The sequence below is a fragment of the Vanellus vanellus genome (assembly GCF_965231255.1).
Source record: "Vanellus vanellus genome assembly, chromosome: 1".
Lineage (NCBI taxonomy): Eukaryota > Metazoa > Chordata > Aves > Charadriiformes > Charadriidae > Vanellus > Vanellus vanellus.
The window spans coordinates 194028511-194046359 of record NC_138905.1 but is presented as its reverse complement, the minus strand read 5'-3'; the positions used below and the strand labels follow the sequence as shown (position 1 = coordinate 194046359).

Here is a 17849-nt window from a genome sequence, read left to right as displayed (position 1 = left end):
TAAAAGATGTTTGCTTTACATGACTTCCAAAATTTAGGAAATTTTAAAATTGTATTTAAAAAAAGAGATTTATCTAAATTAACTGCCTAATGATAGATATTTTCATTTTTAATTGCATGTAAAGCTGTTTATTAATTCGATATTTTTTATCTCTTTTTCGTTGGTAGCTGGAATAGATTATGTAGGCATCAGTCGTAATTTGGATTTTTCCCCTGGAGTCAACATGCAGACATTTCGCGTGGTAATTCTGGATGACCTTGGACAGCCAATGTTAGAAGGAACTGAGAAGTTTGAGCTTGTGCTAAGAATGCCCATGAATGCTGCTCTTGGAGAACCCAGCAAGGCCACCATCTTCATTAATGACTCAGTCTCTGACTGTGAGTGATAATTTTTTGTACCTTTTCAGATTTATGCAGGAGATGGATAACTGCAATACACAGACAGCACTTCTCCTTTTTAATCACATGTGTTTTAGCTATAGTCAACGTGTTAAATCATTTGCTGCCTAGCTGCTTATGTTAGATATCCAGCGCAATGCAACACCACTAAATTTGAAATAGTGGAGGGAAGATACGGTAACTTTTGCATTTATACTTTACACGTGCTTTTTATGTTTTTCTGCCCAGTGCCCAAGATGCAGTTTAAAGAATCTGTATATGTAGGCAATGAAAATGAAGGACAGATTTCTGCCATGATATACAGGAGTGGGGATATCCGATACACATCCACTGTGAGATGCTATACAAGGCAAGGTTCAGCTCAGGTAATGATGGACTTTGAAGAGCGTCCTAATACTGACAGCTCCATCATCACATTCCTTCCTGGTAAGCTCTTGATCTTGATTTAGAAGCCTTTAGTCTACTGTGTTTTGTTTTGTTTTGCCTTGCTTTGCTTTGGTTGTTTTATTTTAATTGTGTCTTCACATAATGCCAAAAAGACTGCTGTGGAAAACCATTTTTTTTTTTCATACACAGTGGGTAGAGTGCACACAGATGATGTCTCTTTTTTCCTTCACTTCTAATATAGAGGGATAATCAGTCACAGAATCACAGCATGGTAGGAGTTGGAATGGACCTTCAGAGATCATCTAGTCCAAACCCCCTGCCAAAGCAGGTTCATGTAGAGCAGGTTGCACAGGAATGCTTCCAGGCAGGTTTTGAATATCTCTGGAGAAGGAGACTCCACAACCTCTCCGGGCAGCCTGTTGCCCAGTTGCCAATAGCAATTAAAGGGACATATCTTCACATAGGTCCAGCCTGAGTGCCAGAGTCTCTTTGATCCATGGTAGCAAAAGCAGGTTCGGAGTAACGCAGTAACAGAAGCATGGACCTGCCAGCAGGAGGGAAACTTCAGAAGCTCTGCTCTTTGTTAGGCAGATTTCTGATAAATACATTTGCCTTGTACCGAAATGAGTAATAGACCTTTCAACAGGTATATAACTCTAATTTCTGTTTGATTTTTTTTCCCAGGGAGGCTTTCCTAAGGTAGTTTACCAGTATCATGTTCTTAATATATCAGAGATGAAACACAAATAAATCAGGTGTTACTACCTTCAAAGAATATTGCCTGAATCACTCTATTTGTGCAGAAGACAGTTTAATCTTTTAGTCTTTTAAGTTTACACACACACAATATTTTTGCAACCCTTAAACAAGTTCTGTCGTCAGTATGAAATCCTTGGTATGCCCTTATCACAGAAGTGACAAGCTTCATATTTCTATGGACATGTATTACATTTCTCTTGTAAAGTGAGTTATTCGGTCTATCTTTATTTAGAGCTGGCCTCAGCTTTTAGTGCTGTCATGTACCCCATGCCTTTGCCATTGCTTCCGTGCGACCAGGAAAGAGAATCCAACTTGTTAGGATTAATGGATCTGGGCTCCTTGGGAAGTGACTTTCCTCTTTTTTTTTTTTGACTGTCACTCTACCATTTCTCCATGAAGACAAGTAGCAGAGAGATCTACTTAAATCATATCTTGTTTCCATAAGCTTCTTAGACCTGTTCAAGATGCAGCAGTTTCAGTAAAGTTTTCACATTTCCCATGTAACAATGAGCAGGATGAATATCTTGATTTTTTTTTTCTCCTCCTAGTAGATAATTTATTTTCTATAGGGGAAAAAAGAACACGTCAGAAAATGAACACAGTCAGCATCCTTATCTGGTTCTTTATCTTGGGCCTTGATAATTTTTCCATACGTGATAATTAAAAAATACTGTAATTTGACCTCATCTCTCTCATATCCCGTGCTGTTCCTTTTGTAAGGGATGTAGGAGTCGTTCTCGTGATGATGAGCCCACTGAATCTGACAATAGGAGCCAGACACTTTGCAGACTGCTCATAACTCTTGCTGCTCTTTTGAGGGTCAAAGACAAGGTCTTTTTCCCAGAGTCTCAGAACATCTAGTAAGTCTAGGCATGTTGATTTGTGAGTGCTCAAACTGAGTATTTTGCAATTCCAAAGCATATTTAAGGCAATACTCATTTTCATTTGGTACCAGTGGGAGTTTAAGACATTAAAATCAAATGGAAAAATATAAGTGAAGGTCCACACTGGATTGTGTCTCGGAAAGGCCTGAAATTCTTGAAACAAAAAACTTGAGGGCAAAATTACCATTAGTATTAGTGAAAGTTTCTACTACCCTGCTTCCTCATGCAAGTATTTATTTTTAAAATACATGCTGTGGGGGAGGTTACTGAAAATGAGTATTTTATTCTAAGATAAAACAAAACAAACAATTCATGTGAAGTGGCTATACCAAATAGAAACTTGTCTTAGGGAAGTCCCAAAATGGCAGATTTCGCTTATCTGGCGAGCTTCCAAAGAAAGGTAATGGTTACTAATTCTGCTTTCATTATTGTCGTTACTCATTAACTTATATGGCGTCAAGGTGGATGCCTTGGCCGGCAGAAGCAACATGTGGTTCTGTGAGCTAGGAGAAGTGCTGTAATAGAGCAAAGAACACCTAAGGTCTGCATGGCATTACCTTCAGAATGATTGCAGGTGAAACTGAGAAGCCCTGCACACTGGTGCTTATGGATGATACTTTCCATGAGGAAGAGGAAGAACTACGTCTGGTTCTTGGCACTCCAAGAAGTGATTCTTCCTTTGGTGCCTCTATTGGTGAACAAAATGAGACCCTGATAAAGATTCGGGATGATGCAGACAGTAAGAAATTATTTTGTTCTTATTGGCTTTTGGAAGCCCGTTTCTGTGCTCTAAAAACATTTTTCTTCTAATTACAGAGGCTATTATTAAGTTTGGTGAGACCAAATTTAGTGTGAGTGAACCAAAGGACATAAGGCAAGTAGCAGTTGTAAAAATCCCAGTGCTTCGTCTGGGAGACACTTCCAAGGTTTCTGTTGTGAGAGTTCATACAAAGGATGGATCTGCTACTTCTGGAGAAGACTATCACCCTATATCAGAAGGTAGGACCATTCAGGTGTTTATCACATCCTGCTATTCGTTTTTATTCATGACTGTGACATATGATAATGTTGGAAAAATGAAATAACTTTATGAATAGAATACTTTGCAACCACATCCATTAATGCGTTTTGCTACTCAGATTCAGTATGGACATGATCCCATGTGGTATATGCAACTGCCAAATTGCTCTTGGAATACTAGATATCAGTGAAGATATTTACAAAAGAATTGTGACTCCTTTGAAAACATCTGTAGCTCAAGTAACTGTGGAAGAAATGTGTGAGTGTCACCTTAGTAACGTTTGCAAAGTGTAATACCATTACTCTGCAGAAGGATCTACTCATAGGATCTGATTGTGTAGTTGTTCCTTAAGCAATTCATTAAGCTAATGGCTTTTGATTTATGTAGGAATTAAAGTTTATTTCTGTTTATTTTTTTTACTTTCATAATAATTAAGCTTTCCCTATATATCTCTGCATTTCACTGCCAGCTGCTCCTCACTAGAAATTAATGAGGAGAGAGCTGTGCAACAGAATGAGAAATTTCTTGGCTGGTAAACTTCTTTCCATTAACAGCCCACCCACAAGGTTTAGTGAATGACTAATAGAGTTTGTAGCACCATGATTTTTTTTTTCTTCTGAAGTATATGATAACCCCTGATTCTGATCTGTGTTTTAAGATTTATCATTCATTGCTGCAGACTTTTCACAGTTTTAGAGTGTTGTCACAGTTTTTGATAAACTATTTTGGTGTCCAGTCCAGCTGAAAGATAGGACTTATTTTTGAACATCCAAGCAACAACATTGAGCCATCTCCAAATTCCATAGAAAAAGAGGCATTCACTACTAATGATATTTGAAGAGAAAAATTGTTAGCAATAAGAAAATTCTCAGCCCAGAGACTGCTAATTCCAGTCACTTTGCCTCCTGCATTTTAGAGTTTTGCTCTTTCCTCCTGAAAACCACATGAATATTTAGTATCAGTTAATACTTATCCTATAGTCATTACCTATATGCATTGCCTTGCTTACCCTCTCGCTGCTGTGCAGCAACAGTGCATGAGTTTGCAAGGGAAATACGCTACTGCAGAACAAGAGGTTCTGGGCCTCTGCCCAGAAGCCTTTGAGACAGGCCTGTGATCTGCAGGATTTCCCCACAGGTTTCAGAACATCTGTGGGTTTAGGGAGCCTGTCGATTCAACCATGGGCACAAACCCACATCCTTAACTGCGTTATCTGAAGGAAGTGTGACAAACTAGAATTCAGTAAAATTCGTAGCTCTCACACAGCATGGTTATTAGCATAAAGGGTATTTTCATGGCTTAATAACACTTAAGGCTGGAAGGATCATCAGAACAATTAGTCACACTCACTGTGGATTGCAAGATTCTCCCAGTTTCCCACAGTTACTTCTGTATTGAGCCAAATAACCTTTGGTTGGAGAAAGTATATCCTTCATAAAGGGCATCCAGCCTTGGTTTGAAGGCACTGGAGAGGACAAGTGTTCTCAGTGTTTTGCTTCACTGATCAGCCCCTATTGCTTCTTATAATCTGTGCCTTATTTCCTATATATACTTCAGCTCTCATTCACTACTGCTTATTGTGCCTGTCCCTTTAGAGCGAAGAGCTCTTTAGCACCTGGTATTCTTTATCTGTGATGGTGTTTCAATATACTAATCAGAACATCCTTTTCAGCAAGTATTCTTTTTTTCTTCTAGTCCTCAGTTTCTGTTGGTCATTTCTGGGCTATCTTCAGTTAATTTGACATCCTTTAAAAAATAAAGACAGTAGAAACGCACCTACTATTTTAGTATCTCTCTCACCCATTCCATACACAAATGTTAAATAGTTTCTGTACCTCTGCATCCTTTAATAGTTAACACATCCAAGAATCATAGCACTCTTCTAACTCCGTCAGCTGAGATTGCACTTCTGACAATGATCTCAGAAGCTTTTTCAGAGACAGTGTTTTTAAAATACAAAATCATTTTGCATAACTCTGGCTCTGTGCCTTATTTTTGTTATATACCATTGTATTAAAGTGCATTTTTTTGAGAAATCACTGACAATACTTTTTATTTAGAATTCTTCAGTCTTTTAGTCATTCACATGTTACCAACATTTATGTAATAATTAGTCCTAGCTCGTTTTCAAAATATTAAGTTCTATTAGACTAAGTCCTGGTCCCTGCAAATGTTTTTTGATGATGATAATGCCTCATTTTCAGTGATTTCTGCATGTGTCCACTGCTTTTCATTATTACTATTTTTAGCATCAAATATGTTTAACTAAATATATGAACATCTGTAATTGGAAAATTCAGTATTAACTGCTATCTCTCATGGCTGGCCTAGAATTACAGCTTGTTAGGAGCAGCAGATTTATTTTTAAGTGTCTCATTATGTTTTTAGAAATTGAGTTTAAGGAGGGTGAAACACAGCACTTTGTGGAGATTGAAATTCTCTTTGATGGAGTAAGGGAGATGAGAGAAGCCTTCACTGTTCACCTGAAGCCTGATGAGAACATGGTTGCAGAAATACAGGTAACAAACTCATGCAAAGTCCTCAATAACAAAATCTGGTAAACAGACCTTCTTGCTTTCTGGCTCATAGCTTTGCGCTTCTTTTATGCTTTATACACACTATCTTGGACAAAGAGGATCATCCCATCTGACACAGTACCACCTACCCAAAACAGTTTGTTGCCAAGGCAGTAAGGTTCATGGGGTGTCTTGGTTTAAGTCCAACCAGCAACTAGAACCGTACAGACGCTTGCCCACGGCATGGGGTCATGGAGACAATGGGAGCTTATGTTGAACTGAAATCTTCAATATATCATTCCAGACACATTCTCTTCATAGAATCAGTTCTAAAAACTGATGTCCTCTTAGAAACACTGGCTGGCAATACAATATAACCTCTATGCTGTATAAAGAGGTGAAGTATAACTTCTGCAGTCAAAACTGTGCTGATATTATTCTTGTGTGAGTTTCAGTAGCAACAGATTCTTGTTATTTGGCATTATGTCATGTATACTTTTAATATAAACAGTATATTCTTCTGATTCTGCATAAAATGTATTTCAAACTCTTTGGCCCCTTCATCAGGGAACTGGGATTGCTTAGTCTGGAGAAAAGGAGGCTGCGGGGAGACCTTATCATGCTCTACAACTACTTGAAAGGAGGTTGTAGCGAGGTGGGCATCGGTCTCTTCTCCCGTGTAACAAGTGAGAGGGCAAAAGGAAATGGCCTCGTTACACCAGGGGAGGTTTAGATTGGATATTAGAACGAATTTCTTCACAGAAAGGGTTATCAGACATTGGAACAGGCTGCCCAGGAAAGTGGTTGAATCACCATTGCTGGAGGTATTTAAAAGACGTGTAGACGTGGTGCTGAGGGACATGGTTTAGTGGTGGTTTTGGCAGTGTCAGGTTGATAGTTGGACTCGATCTTAAAGGTCCCTTCCAACCTAGATGATCCTATGATTCTATGATTCTGTCAGTATCACACCATATATAGGCTGGCTCCAGGTAGCCAGAAAGCAGAGACATAGCCTTTGCTGATGACAAACACCCCATTTCCATCAGGCATTAAAGCATACAGTGCACATTAGAGTTCTACCAGAATAGTGAAGTGATTCAAGAAAGCTGGGACACAAGGTGTCAAAGGGTCTGGTGTATTCAGTGTTCTGAAAAGAAAACAAAAATATAATTTTAGCTCCTGCTTTCTAGTCTGTAATGTACTTTCTAACTCCTTAACCCTTCCTCAATAGCTCATCCAGCTGAGGTTTCAGAACTTGTTTGGGGAAAATGTATCAGAGGCTGGACATATTCAAGGTCCGGCTTGAATCCCTTTGTTTATTTAAATGTTGACAGACAACTTTTCTGCCTTTTTATTGTCAGACAGCCAAGGCCATTGTTTATATTGAAGAAATGAACAGCATGGCAGATGTCACCTTTCCCTCCGTCCCTCAAGTTGCATCCCTTTTGATATATGATGATACTTCTCGAGCCAAAGACAGAAGCAGTCCCATAGCTGGCTATCCTGTCATCTGTATCACAGTGAGTATCTCTGTGGAAGGATAAAACAAAATCAGTAGAAGAATGTTGTTCAAAGGAGCAATTGGATTTTAGGCACTCAGTATCAATTCATATTGTTGTGAGTCACACATGGGTTCAAGCTAGAACTGTCCTAAGAGCTAATCTAATTTGTCTGGATAGCAAATCAGTTTTCAGGAGGACAAAAAGTATAGGAAGATGTTTCACATGTTCATCACTAAAAACAGTTTAATACTCACACAATATCTATGATTGCATGACCTTACTTTTTCCTGCATTGTCTTGCCTTAATTTGCAGCGTTAAAATCGCTGGAGACAACAGATGAGCCATTGTTTTCAATGAATGTCACAGAATGAAAAATGAGTCCTGTTTACTGAAGTCCTAAAGGCTTCTTTCATTGTAATTTTGCAACTGAAAGGTTTGCGTGAATATTCATATGCATTGAGAAAGGTTTTGGTCCACCTGCATCTTCAGTTTATTTCTCGCACCGTTATTATGCACAGGAATGGATCATGTCTTGAATGGTTCTCCTAAATAAAAAACCAAAAGAAATCTTGAAATGGAAAGTATACCTGCAGAATTAGATCAAAGAGTGAAATTCAAGTTAAAGTAGCACGTGGAAGTGTAGTTTGTGACTTCATAACTATGGTAGGTTTTCACTGGTAAACCATAATTTAAAATAATATTTTTTATTTCAATAAGCATAATTAGACCTACTTTTTTACATCTACCATAGCAATGCGAAAAGCATCACTGTCAAAGTAAGGTAATATCTTAAGAGATTTACTAGGGTTGTCAGTTCTGTGTTGTTGAATTTTGTGACTCTTGATAAATTAAAATTCTTTTGCCATGAAGCAAATAAATTTTAAACACATCTGCCTTGTTCTGCAGGCTTGCAATCCTAAATATGAAGACTTTGAAAAGACTGGTTCAATATGTGCCAGTGAGAACATCAATAATACTCTGACACGGTACCGGTGGCTAGTGAGTGCACCAACTGGTCCTGATGGTGTGACTAGCCCCATGAAGGAGATTGACTTTGATACCTTCTTCACTTCCTCCAAGATGATTACACTTGACTCCATTTACTTTCAAGCGGGTTCTCGTGTCCAGTGTGCAGCTCGTGCCGTGAATTCAGATGGGAATGAGGGTCTTGAGCTCATGAGCCCTATTGTAATTATAAGCACATCAGAAGGTAAGACATGATCGCTTATTGCAAAACCCCCAGACCTCTTTTGGATCCCAGATCCCATCCTAACAAAATCTGGTGACACAATCAAGTGTTTTAACATTACAGTCTCAGTTTTTCTTCTGTTGTTCACAGAGGGGATGCAAAAACTCTCTTTGTAACATAGAAGAGAATTGTATAAAGAAAATGGTTTTCTTCTTTGCTGGTTCTCCAGATCTTGAAATAGTTATCTACACAGCAAACTTGTACATTCAGGAGAACAGTGTATGATGTGCATTGGAATTAATGGGTTCTGTTGGCTTTTGAATTCAACCATAGTAATGTTGCAGTAGTATCTCAGCTCCTATTAGACATTGGAGAATCCACATGGGAGTGCTATTATGAACGCCTAGCCAGAAGAAAAGCTTCATTTGGCATTCAGTCCTCACTGGACACCTGAGAATCAGTTTCTTCCTTGACTAAGGACTAAAGCAACGGGTGTCGAATTTCAAGGCATAGACAAATATTTTTTCTGTGGTTAAGATAATAATAATATTCATGCCGCTTCTTTCTCTGATGCTCTCTTTGTCTATCTCTGATTCTCTGATACCTAATCAATACTGAACTGATGCTGCATTCTCTCAGCCAGCAGTTACTGTAGTCTACCTCCTTTGCCCAGCCAACTCTTTTAATGAACCTTGTACTGAATAACATTAGGAAGCAGAGGTGGAGAACTGACATGCACATATGTACAGTCTGATAGCGTATGCTGTTTTGTTGTAGAAATCACAGATACTTTTGTTTATTGTATAATATGGAGAACGGATAATTATCAGCAAAAGGTAGATTACAAAACATTGTCTTTTATTACCCTTCTGCAGCCATTTTGCATTCTTTGTGTCACCTCTGCTGCTTTTGTAGGTACATTAACTCTTCTGTTTTTTGTGAGATCTTACAGTAGATAATAAATTACATGATTGTTCACTTGCAATATCATTTTAATTTCCTTGGCCTTTCCAAATAAGTATTTTAGTTAAAACATTTTATTTTCTACCAAGTTAGGGCTTTAAGAAGCTTAATGAATGGAATTTCTGCTTACCCCTGTCCTTTATTCCGCATTTTGACTGTAGGTGCGCGTCGCCTTTGTTTGCGCTTTCAGGAATCCTACACCCTAAAGAGGACTCTGTCTAAGGGTATTGTCTACAAGGTGCAGTGTAGTGCTTGTTAAAAGCAGACAACCTTGTGCTGGGTGAGCTAGTTTGGTTATGTGAAACAGACTGGCTATGTTAGTGTTATAATGCATTATTTGGATTACACTTGACAAATTAGCAGGGCTAATTAGCTGAGGCTCAGGACTGATTGTCATGCATATATTACTTCCAGTACCTGAGCTGACTCGTGATATGGAAGCCAATAATACTGAAGGTCATGTACAACATAAAAGAAATTGTTCAATGCTATCTTGAAAGAAGTACAGTGATCAAATTAACCTGCCAAAATCCTAAATATTTTCAACTTGGAAGATGCTTGACCTCCAGTGCATAGACCAAATTTTCAAAAGTCAGATTGTGCAAAAAATTATATGTAGTCTATTTAGCACATCTTACCTGCTTTTGAGAAAAAAAAAAGACAAAACTATTGTGTCATGCCAGAAGTTTCCACCTCAGAGCTATTGAGCCAGATGAAGTTCACCAGAACCAACAAATTCTCCAAGAAGAGCTCACAGCCTCCTCTTTTATTGCAGTCCCTCAGAAATGAGCAAAGAGTAGAACATGTTCTGATTTTCCACTTCTGCTGGTTTCTTTCTTAGAGGGCCTTGTGGTCCTTTAGCCATCACATGACAATGTACTATGATTCTTGTGACCAGAATGCAGACACTTCTGCATTGAACCATCAACTGGAAGTTGATGTATCTCAGATTACATGATTGCAAACCTGATCTTCTGATCTTACAGACCAGGACTAATTCTGGAACAGGTTGAACTAACCTGGAATGTGTTGCCAAAAGAATTTATAGATTCTCCATCCCTGGATAAATTCAAAACTCAGCTGAACAAGGCCCTGAGCCACCTGATGTAACTTTGAAGCTGGCTCTGCTTTGAGCATGGTATTTCTAGAGATCTTTTCCAACTAAAATTAGTTTGTGACACAATTATTCTAATTACATTTTGGTCACTATTGGAACAGGAGGCTCATAGAGTCCTATGAAGGCGTATATAGGTTCATACCCTAATTCAGTGCCAAATCCAACTGAACACTCTTCAAGTACCCTCTGTAAAGCTATGTATGTGTTTATGGGGGTGGGAGTGATTAAAGCATATACCTCTGAGGACCTCTGTAAGAAAGTATAGCACTTCGCACTTAAGTCTGCAAGTATGGTTGACACATGCAACTGAAAATATACAGGTACAGTATCATCATCCAGTTTTGAAAATGTTGATCAAGTAATTATTTCTGTTTGAATCCTCCTTTGCATAAATTCCTGTTCAAACCTCTGGTAAATGCCGCCCAAAGCACTTACCTGTCATTCCAGGAAATTGTCCTTGATTTGGAAATTTATATAGTGAAATAAATTGCATAAAAATAGTGGAAGGGAAAGTATAGATTATTTACTCTGGACATAAAGTAAAGTTTTTTCTCTTTTTTCCATTAGGTCTTTGTCAACCTCGTATGTCAGGAGTAGTTGGAGCAGAACCATTCTCTGCCAAATTGCGCTATACTGGCCCAGAAGATCCTGATTATGCCAATCTCATCAAATTGACAGTCACAATGCCACATATTGATGGTAGGGTAAAATCAGCTGTGGAGCTGAGAGAACTTATACAACAAGGTGTTATTCGAGCTATTTTGTTGGTCATGTTATTTTAAATATCCAAAAACATAATACAGTCTTTTAAAATGTGGGACCAGTGAAAAATATGAGGAGTGTACAAGTGCAGTTTGCAACAAGGTGCATAAGATACTGTATTGATACATAGTCTTTGGTGCAAAGATTGAGTGATTCCACATTAATTGCACAGTTTACATAAACTGAGCTAGACCTATACTTTGTAAAACTCCTTTGAAGCCCATAGAGATATACGAAGGAAGAATTTATTTATTAAAAAAATATAAAGCCAATTAATTACTATCTGCTTCTGAAAAAATCACACAAAATCCTGATTGAAAAATATGTTGGAGATTTAGAAATATCTTATTTGGCATTTCATAGTACAAAGGCGTAATTATCATGGGTAACATTCTCATACACACTTAGCATATCACCTTTCTGTGAATTGTAAAGTGCATTAATTACTGTAAGTACAAAATACAGAAGCACTGCATAACATGGTTAGTGTTTAAGAAACTTTGGCTAAATTAAAGAACTCTGACCACGGAAATTTAATGATAGTGATAGAAATTAATGTTTTTTAGGCATGCTACCTGTTATTTCTACAAGAGAGCTCTCCAACTTTGAGCTGACACTTAGCCCTGATGGAACTAGAGTTGGAAACCATAAATGCTCCAACCTGTTGGATTACACAGAAGTGAAGACCCACCATGGTTTCTTGACTGATGCTACCAAAAATCCAGATGTGATTGGAGAGACCATTCCCTATCAATACAGCCCAACAATTAGAGGCTTCAATACCTTACGCTTCTACCGCAATCTGGATCTGGAAGCCTGTCTATGGGAGTTTGTTAGCTATTATGACATGTCTGAGCTCCTCACAGATTGTGGAGGCACCATTGGGACAGATGGACAGGTATGATACTGTAACTTCATTTTGTACTGTGTTCTTAAAAGGAATGATTTCCCTTGTAATGCATCTATGCTAGAAATAAGTGGTTGTAGAATTAATGTAGTTGAAAAGTGTTGTTTTTTTTTTTCTTGACAAATACTAGGCTTCCCCTAAGGCCAGCTTATTCTTTAAAGCTACCAATGTCCATTAAGTACTACCAGGCTGCATGTGAAATCCTTATCAGGTTGAAATTAAGGGAATAATTTAGTTTGAATTAAAATTGCTGTGATTTTCACCCAATGCAGTTTTGAAGTATTTTAGGACAAACCAATCACACTTCTACTGTGTAGTGAGCCACCTTAGCCTTTTCTTAGAGTGAAAGCCTTCTAAAGGATTGCTTTTAGCACATTGATAATACTGGGCTATTTAGTATTAATCATAGTGTATCTTAAAAAAGAGTTTAAAAAAATTGTGAAGAGCCTTCCTGCTGATAACAATGGACTGCACTGTCCTACCAGCTGCTTGGCTCCGCTGTTCTCTCCCTCACTGTGTAACAAGACCCACCAGTGCAGACAGCACAGTGGGCTCGCATTACCCAGCAGAAAATTCCTTGGTCAGGAAGCAAAAAGAAGCTGCCAATATGGGATGGCTGAAGAGCAGAGCTGTGAAAGTGGTTGGGGGTTAAAACAAAGAGGTCGGAGAGATCTTCAGGTGTCCTTTGCAAAACTATTTCTAGAAATCTGTAATAATGTGGAAGAAAAAGCATGCAGCGTTTCTTCTGGTGCAATGGCAGTGAAGTTGAACTCTAGGTCTTCCTTGTATAATTACTACATAAGCCTGTCTGATCCCACTCAGGCTCTGGAGTACAAAAGCTGTAGCTATGAAGACCAATCTTTCATGACACAGAAAAGTCCCTTCAGGGAATAATCCTATAGGCTGGAAGAAGGACTGGAAATGCAGTACCTCATTTCAGAGGAGTCCCTCCATAGCATGATAATGGTGTGGTGAAGCTAACTCCCGTTCCTGGCTGACTGGCCTTACCTGTTGAGCTTCTATGGAAAGGATGAGGCCACTGTGTGAAATGGCCATAATTGCTCTGCTTTTTAACAGGTGTTCATTTTGCCAGGGACCCATCTGCTTATTAGACCTCAGTAGCCTTGTGTGCACGAATTCTTACTTTGTCAGTCCCAAATGACACGGGGCCTTAAGACATGAGAAAAAAAGTGTGTTGATGCTCAAAAAAACCTATAGGCATGTGCAAAAACAAAGCTATTTTGCTACTACAAACATGGGTGCCAATGGACATATAGATACCTAATCAGATACACTGATGTTTATTTATATATATATATATATATATATTTAAATGCCTAACGTCCACTTTACTCTGTGGGTTTTCACAGGTGATCATACAGTCAATTTACTGGAAAAGAAATTGCACCCAGCTCTCTTAGCCCTTGGTTAACTTCCTGACTTTCTGGCCATTTTAGCTAGTGACTATATGCTCCGTAAAGTATAAGGCCAGAATAAAATGGAGCTTCTGCCCTTCTTAGATACAAAGACCTTCATGGCTATGTCATCTCAGTGCTCTGTCATCTGTCCTGGTTCCTTGTCAGTTACAGGGACCAGTTCAAGGTCTCTACCTTGATGTTGGAAGCTTGCTGTCAGTGCATCTGCCTGAGGTTGCCCCTCTGCTACAAGCAGATCCTCCTACAGGTACATTCCACTGGAACCATGAACCTGTCAGAGGGAAGGGGAAGGCATGCGAGTGTGGGATGTAAATCTTACACATTCCCACAAGATAAAAACGACAGCAGTCTTCACTGTTCTTAGAATGATTTCATTTCTTCACCTCATCATTCCTTTGACTATATCTTTATGCCCATGCGATATGTAACCATATATTATTTCCCACACAACACAATCATGAGCACACACAGCTGCCAAGCAGCTGTCCTCTGAGTCTGTGACCTACACAAGCCACTTCTCTCCCAGCAAAGATTAAGAAAGAGCTGGTTCGAATCCTTTGCTTTTTAAATACTTCTGTGTCCTTTAGGGAAAAGGCTGAATAGCTGGTTTAGACAAATGTGTGTCTAAATAAAACCTATATATTTCTATATGGGCATAAACAGAAGAGAAAATTAACAGCATTCCTATATTTTAGTAAATGAAAAGAACCTATATCTTCAGTTGTGGAGTAAATACATAAACAGTAATGTGGCTGTGGAAGAGAGCTGTACTCGCTTTAAGCTCCAGAACCCTTATGTACTTTGGGTAAGATCCCTCATTTGAAAGCAGAGAGGGATGAACACGAGCTAGAAGAGCCATGAAACTGCAGCTGAAGTCATCCTTTAGTGCCTTGTAGGTCGTGGCTAAAAGTTTACAGTGTGTTAAGTGAAATATCAAGCTGAATTACTTCTAGCAGTGAAGCATTGCCCCACAGCCAGTATGCGCTTCACTGCCCTCCCCGTTTCCCCCACCTCCATTTAATTCTTCTCCAAGTTTGGTCTTTATCTTCACATGACCCCCTCCAGCTGAGAGGGGAGGCAGTCAGTGCCCTACCTCTGCGGTTGTCACCATTGTTGTTTTTTTCTCCTTCAGTGAACAATTAATAATCCTCTACTGTGAGAGGAAAGCTGGCAGCTATGGTTTTCACCATGTATTTTAGCACACAAAAGAAGCTTAAGGTCTATTATACAGACAGAACAGATAAATAACAAAAACCCTCTTACCACATCCTGCTACCACTGCAAATTTAATAGCTTGAATTTACCAGATATTTTGGCTAGGTCTTTAAGGTCTCTTTCTTGATTCTAGCTCTCCAGTACCTGTATGGTCAAGCAAAGATAGCACTGTTGATTCAGACAGAGAGATTTCCCAAACTCAACTGGCACTATCTTGCGTGATGTGGACCTTCACTTTATGGGAGGTCCTCCTAGGGTAGGGGAAGAAGATGACCTTCAGTCAGGAAGAAGTGAGGTGGGAGACCTGCAGCTGGTGTAGTTCTTCTGGCAATGCTCCTAGTGTTTGCTGCAGGCTGCAGCTGTCTTACCCAGTTCCCATGAACTCATGAACTGTCATAGTACATAGAGAAGGTCTTGGTTTTCTTTTTTTTTTTTTCTCCTTTGAGGCCTTTTGCTTGTGACCCATTCTCTTTCTCAATTACTCTGTGCATGAGCAAACCCTGCGTGAGTTAGATGCAGCTCGCCTTTCAGGATACAGCTTGACGCTTTGTTCCTGGGGTCTGCCCGTATTCATCCCATCTGAAAAAACAGGCATTTATGTTTCTAAATATGGATTTAAATGTGCAGCTTCAGGAACTTATATTTAAAAATAAAGACCTACTCCTCTTTAAATTGAGCTAATTCGTTTGGATTATAGCTCTGTTCTGGTTAAAGTTAAGGTCAGCTTTGATGATTAGCAGCAACAGTTTTCTTTTGAACAACATGCAGTCGTAGCCTAAAATTCAGTCTGTCTTTGGATATATATAGGCCTTAAAAAGGTGGAACTCACCTACCTGAGGGCTGTCTTCCTGTATTTTCAGGTAATTAATAAAGTTTGGGCTTTACTTCATGGGGACATTGTGAGAGTTAAGTACTACAGAGATCTCATATTCTCAAGAGGCAGGTGTTAGAACAATGACAGATATTCTTGAAAGGAAGTTAAGTGAAACAGTGAAAACTAAGCAAGTGACTATCCTTTAATAAAGTATATATTGAAGTCTTGACCTAGACTTATTTGATAGAGCGTGAAATATCATTTGATCTCATTTCCTACTGTTATAACTGTTTGCTGTAACCAGACAGTTTGGCATCTGAAGGCTTCTGTGTGGTTCTGGCCAAGTATTTATATGAGGATGTTGCTTTCCCTGGTTCCAGTCTATTGCCAGACTTGGCATGAGGATGCAAGGAAACTACCATTCAAACACATTTTATTAACAACAATTAGTTAAGCAAGTCTTTGACAGAAACAAGAAGGCAAAGAACGTATGTTAAAATACTTGAACGTACAGATTGATACCTTGAAGCTACTGTAATTGAGTACAGCTGAACAGTTTGTTTTGTTCTCTAACAAAAACAGTTATTTCTGGCCAAAATTGAAAGTGTCTGTCTTCCAATATGTTCAGTTCACTTTTATGCTACACATATTATGGCACTGAGGTGTTTGGACATCCCACCTGAAAAGAGATTTTAAAATCACTAATGAGTTGCCACAGCTCACATGAGATGGCTTGACGAGTTTTTTTTATTACATAGAAACAGTGTATTTCCAGCTTTACTAGTTCAATTTTTTTACCAAAATCATACTTTAAGGGAAAAAAATCAGCTTTTCTGAAAATCTCATTAAGATGCTTTAAAATGCAAGTAGACAGAAATGTTTGTTTTCAGATTTTTATTTTCAGTTCAGCCACCACAGTCAAGTTTAAGAAAGCCCTGCAACTTGTATCTTCCTTGTCATGGAAGCTCACGAACAGTCAAACCTTTTTTTTTTTCTCCAGCTGCAAACACATGCGTTTAGTAAGCCCTGTGAAGAAAAAAACCTCTACTATAAGGTTAATGCACCAGCTGTGTAACAAAGTCAGAGGTTAAACATTTCAAGGAGCTGGCATTTCAAGGCTGTAGTTCATTCTCCTCTCCATTCGGGCTTCTTTAAACAAACCTGCTTTGCATTTCACCTGTGACCTACCTGGCTGCATGGCCTTCCTGGGGCCAAATCTTAGCTATACCATATTGTTATTGAGTAAACAGAAGGTGAAACATTGTTAAGTTTGTGGGACTCAAATTCACAGACATAACGAGTAAATGCAATAGAAAATGAGGCTTAGGGTCTTTTGGCGAACAAAAATACAGTTTTCATGAAACGTTTGTTCCATTGGGAGACGCAATATAGAACATGAACTTGTGTTATTTCTAATTCTGATTTTATCAGTGCTAACAGTGCACACGCACACATTGCCAAGTTCTGCTCCCTGGAAATGTAAGCCAGATAAATAAAACACAGTGTAAATATAGAACAGAGTCCACACCCGACAGCTTTAACTGAAAATATTTTTTTTTTTAAATATTCTCGCTTGTTACATGACAGATTCTCAAACTAATTATGGGTTTTTTTACTTAATGAAGTTTGACAGTTTGCATCAGAAAGGGGAACAAAAGAACACCTATAGAAACTCCCATTAATATTCCCTAAATCTTTAAATGGGAATTGTCAGTGTTCAAAAATAGACCTTATGCTCTGTGATAATTTATCTTGCAAATAAAGTGTATGAACCTCTACTTCTTATATCGATAAATCATGTTCTTCCCTCACACACGTGAATTTTGAGATGTACTATTGGAATGATATGTGAACTAAATTTTTTCAGATACTAACTGTAAGAGTCTGTTCCCTGCTAGGAACAATTTTTGTGTTCCATCTTCTCAGGTTCTCCAGACCTGGCATTGCCACAGACTATTAGACACAATTTCCCCAATTC

The 17849-nt window shown here is 38.6% G+C and overlaps 1 protein-coding gene across 1 annotated transcript in view; it reads left to right on the top strand.

The window, feature by feature from the left end:
* The window catches only part of FREM2 (FRAS1 related extracellular matrix 2), a gene marked incomplete at both ends in the record, with an annotated part of 140509 nt that overhangs the window by 104238 nt on the left and 18422 nt on the right, over window positions 1–17849 (top strand). The window contains 9 exons of the mRNA XM_082481988.1: window positions 168–377; window positions 627–824; window positions 3003–3167; window positions 3245–3427; window positions 5838–5968; window positions 7327–7485; window positions 8375–8678; window positions 11305–11436; window positions 12066–12397. Of these exons, the coding sequence (XP_082338114.1) occupies window positions 168–377; window positions 627–824; window positions 3003–3167; window positions 3245–3427; window positions 5838–5968; window positions 7327–7485; window positions 8375–8678; window positions 11305–11436; window positions 12066–12397 (1814 nt within the window). The remainder of the gene's footprint in view (window positions 1–167; window positions 378–626; window positions 825–3002; window positions 3168–3244; window positions 3428–5837; window positions 5969–7326; window positions 7486–8374; window positions 8679–11304; window positions 11437–12065; window positions 12398–17849) is intronic.